Source organism: Sesamum indicum, linkage group LG16, assembly GCF_000512975.1.
Source record: "Sesamum indicum cultivar Zhongzhi No. 13 linkage group LG16, S_indicum_v1.0, whole genome shotgun sequence".
Classification (NCBI taxonomy): Eukaryota; Viridiplantae; Streptophyta; class Magnoliopsida; order Lamiales; family Pedaliaceae; genus Sesamum; species Sesamum indicum.
The window spans coordinates 4268209-4273021 of NC_026160.1; the positions used below are offsets into that span (position 1 = coordinate 4268209).

A 4813-nucleotide genomic window follows, 5' to 3' on the forward strand; every position below is an offset into this window, starting at 1 on the left:
AATTTAATTCTACCATTGTTGTTGCATCTGCCTTCCACCACTCCTCTCACGTGGATTGTTTTGGCAAAGGGGCATATTTTGTAGTTTGAAAATTTGGCATGAGAACTACCAATAATATGCAAGACTTCCATTTTTGTCCTTCACAATTTATTTGATTGGTATCTAGTAAAATATGTTGGAAAATACCGAAAACACCCTTCATTAAGGGTATTATCGTCTTTTCACTTTGGATTCGCGCCTCTTCTGTTGGATGGGTTGGAAAGGATCCGACTAGGACCCAACTCTGCCTTTAAAGACCCAAACAACAGTAGCTGTCCGATCACGGACGCTAGCCAGCAGGATAAGGCCACATGGCCCAGTCAACAGTATCCAGTTGTGCTCTATAAATAGACCCAGACGCCATAATAGGAGGTAACTATTCCACGTTCTTTGAGATTGAACTTTGTGATCGCAAACTTTTCTCTCAATCAACCTAACTTGAGCATCAGAGGGTCGTTGTCGGGGACGTGCCTGACGAGCTCATTGTTCTTGTTTTATTCTCAAGGACCCAATACTTGGTCTTGGAGGAATTAGCAATCCATGACGAGATCGCTTATCGAGGTCGCTGAATTCGTGCAAGATCAGTTGGCGCCGTCTGTGGGAAAGCCTGAGGATCGCCAGTCAACATGGAAGGTTCTTCGAGGAGAAATGCAATGGAGGATGAGACGCCTAGAAGAGGTGAAGGAGCAATGGTACACTTGACAAAAGACGAGTTGCAGAGGATGATAGAAGAAGCGAGTAGAAATGCCATCGTGGAGTACGAGAGGAGGACAACAACTCCAATGGTAAAAGAGGCTGCCAAGAGACAATTATTTGAAAGTAGAGAGCTGAGGAGGACATCTGGAGAACCAAGTCAGCCAGAATACAGAAGTCGAAGGCGAACACCTTCGGAGGCAGGTTCAAGTAGCCAAGTTCGAGCTAAGGGAAGGGAGCCAGTGATATCAAAAGCCGAGGTCGAAAGTGTCGGGAAGCAAGAAAAACAAATCGATGAATTGAAAAAGCGAGGGAAAATAGTTTCACATAACAAAAATTCCCCTTTTAGCAACGACATTTTGGTTCAAGTGGTGGAGCCTGGATTTAGAGTACCCGACTTGCAAAGATATGATGGAACCAAAGATCCCTACGAGCACATAGCAGCATTTGACATGGTGATGAATCTGTACGGGCAGCCAGGTCCTATAATGGCTAAATTATTTGCTACTACTCTTACGGGGAAAGCACATGAGTGGTTCATTAACTTGCCCCGTGGAAGCATTGATTCATATGAACAGCTCATTCAGAAATTCTTTTCCATTTTGTAAGCAGAAAGAAACAGAAAAGATCAGCCACCCATCTCTTTAATATACGACAGAAGGAGGAAGAGATGTTGAAAAGTTTCATGGGGAGATTCAACAACGAGATGATAGAGGTCCAGGATTTGCGCATTGACATGATGGTCAGTATTATAATCCATGGATTGAAGAAGGGCCCCTTTACATCTGCGCTCGCACGCGACCCGCCGGGTGATGTTGAGCAGCTAATGGCTCTGGCTCAGAAGTACATAGACGAGGAAGAGATGAATGCGATGAAAGATACTGAGCGGAGAGAGAGCGAGCAGGTATTTAGCCGACCGTATGATAGCAGAGAAGGAGGAAGTAAGGTAAAACAGGAGAAGCCAAAGAGCCAAAGTACCAACCTAGGTATCATAATTACACTCCGTTGGCCATGACGCATAAGAAGGCCTTGATGATGGTGGAAAATGTTGATCTATTGAAATGGCCGAGACACACCAGGTATACTCCATCCAAAAAATTTTCTAACAAGTATTGCAAATTTCATCGCGAAAGAGGGCTCGATACAGAAGAATGCTTTCAACTGAAGGATGAGATCGAGAGATTGGTGCGACAGGGTTTCTTCCGTGATCGGATTCCAGGTGGGTGTAAAACAGGAAAGGATGAAGTGAGCAGAAGTCGATCGAGGAGTAGAGATCGTAACCCCAGACTTGCGAAAACAGATAAAACCCCCGGAAACAGAAGCAATGCGCCAACCAAGGGAGTCATCTACACCATCGCAGGGGGATCGAGCGCTGGAGATTCAAGTAGAACTCGTAAGAGGTGTGCCAGAACTTTAGGCTCCAGCAGAGAAAGAGAATTTGTGCTTAAAGTAGAAGAAGAAGAAGCAATTTCTTTTGACAGCTCAGATAAGCCGGAGGATAGCGAGACCATGAACGACCCTATGGTCATCAAGCTAGACATTGCGAATTTCGCTGTTCACAAAGTACTAGTTGATAGTGGGAGCTCGACGGATATCATATTCAAAAGTGTGGTTGATAAGATGGGATTAGAAAATGCTCGACTGGAACCAGATTCGGAGGAAGTGAAGTGGCGTCGCTGGACATGATCTAATTACCAGTGTCCATGGGAGAAGAACCTAAACACAAGACGCTAATGGTAAAATTCCTGGTGGTCGATACTCCATTTGCCTACAATGTGATTCTCATCTCCACCTATCACATGAAGATGAAATTCCCCATGGAGAATGGGATAGGGGAAGTGGCTTGCGACCAGAAAGTGGCTAGGAAATATTATAACTTATCGCTGAAGGGGGAGTCCGAGCAGAAGAAAAGGAAAGTTAGGGAGGATGCTGAACCTCGACCATATGAAGCTGAGCACTTGAAACCCAGCGATGAATACAAGGCTGTGCAGCTTGTACCAGGCGAGCCAGAAAAAACCACCAGAATAGGAGCGAACATGGGAGATGGAGAGATGGCCATGATCGAATTTCTAAGAAGGAATATGGAAATGTTTGCTTGGAGCCCATCAGATTTTACTGGGATCAGCCCAGAAATAATTGTGCATAGGTTGAATGTAGATCCTGTAGTCCGACCGGTGCAGCAGAAGAAGAGGTCGTTCGGGAACGACAAAAATGAGATCATCGGGCAGGAGGTCGACAAGCTACTCAAGGTCGCGTACGTGTCCGAAGTTCAATACACCGACTGACTTTCTAACGTAGTGCTTGTCCCCAAATCCTCCGGAAAATGGCGCATGTGCATAGACTTTACAGACTTGAATAAAGCCTGCCCGAAGGACCCGTACCCCTTGCCTAGGATTGACGTCATGGTAGATTCAATAGTAGGGTTCGAAATGTTCTCCATGATGGATGCCTACCAAGGATATCACCAGATTCACATGGCCGGAGAAGACAGAGATAAGACCTCATTCATTACTAACAAAGGGATTTATTGTTATAACATGATGCCTTTCGGTCTGAAGAATGCAGGTGCGACCTACCAACGGTTGTGAACAAGATGTTTGGCGATCTGCTTGGGAAAACCATGAAAGTTTATGTCGATGATATGCTGGTCAAGAGCAGGAGGTTGCAAGATCATCTCGAGCATCTCGAACAAGCATTCAGTATAATGAGGTCATATGGGATGAAGCTGAATCCAGATAAATGCACCTATGGAGTAGGGGGCGAAAAAATTTTGGGGTACATGGTCAACGAACGAGGAATTGAAGCTAACCCCGAGAAGATTTAGGCCATTATGAGCTTACGGTCGCCGTCCAAGATCAAAGACGTGCAAAAGTTGACAGGAAAAATCGCCTCCTTAAGTAGGTTTATTTCGCGATCAGCAGATAGAACCTCCAAATCTTTAAAGTCCTGAGAAAGTCTAAGAACTTCGAGTGGGGTGAGGAGTGCGAGAAAGCCCTGCAAAAGTTGAAAGAATATTTGACAAAACAACCCTTGCTAGCTAACCCAAAAGAGGGAGAAACACTGTTTTTGTACTTAGTTGTATAAAAGAATGCGGTCAGCTCTGTGTTGGTGCGGGACGAAGTCGGAAGCCAGAATCCAATATACTACGTCAGCAAAATGCTCCAGGGTGCAGAGTTAAGGTATTCGGAGATGGAGAAGCTGGCACTCACCTTGGTCATCACAGCTCGAAAGTTGCGACCTTATTTTCAATCGCATAAAGTGGTAGTAATAACGAATCATCCTTTGAAACACGTGATGTTGCAACCTGAAGCTTTCAGAAGGTTGATCAAGTGGGCCATCGAATTGGGACAATACGATGTTGACTATCAGCCCAGAACCGCACAGAAAGCTCAAGTTCTGGCAGACTTTGTAACAGAGCTATCTAGTGATTCTGAACTGTCTTAGACTGTGGAAGGACATAGTTGCAAATGGATGCTACATGTAGACGGATCATCAAATGCTAACAATGGAGGAGCAGGCATATTGATACAAGGAAATGGAGATCGAAGTAGCAGCTCGCCTATCCTTTCCCGTCACCAATAACGAAGCTGAATATGAAGCACTTATTCTGGGACTGGAACTTGCATATGAAGCTGGAGCCAGAGATCTAGAAGTTTTTACGGACTCCCAGTTGGTCGCATTACAGATTGAAGGAACCTATGAGACGAGAGAGAAGACGATGACATCCTATAGAGAGAATGTTAAGAGATTGATGGGTAAGTTTGATAAGTGTTCTATCCTGCAGGTACCAAGAGCATAAAATGATAAAGCAGATGCATTATCTAATTTGGAGCTGCAATGTCTGGGATCAAAGATAGAAAAATAATTGCCTTAATACGAGAACGATCAGCCATCTCGAGCAGGGAAGAAGTGCAAGTGGTTTCTGAAGCTGGATCGTGGAAAGAAGAAATTATCAAATACCTGGAGGACGACACCTTGCCTTCTGACCCTGTGGCAGCGAAGAGAGTGTTGAGCTACTCAGTTCACCTTGCTATCAGGTCAATTGTATAAGCGAACAGTTAAGGGGCCTCTCCTGAAATGC

The 4813-nt window shown here is 44.9% G+C and overlaps 1 protein-coding gene across 1 annotated transcript; it reads left to right on the forward strand.

Moving 5' to 3' along the window:
- LOC105178751 lies at positions 1744-2418 on the forward strand. Its single transcript, XM_011102287.1, has one exon. It carries the CDS (start codon positions 1744-1746, stop codon positions 2416-2418), a length of 675 nt encoding a protein of 224 aa, XP_011100589.1.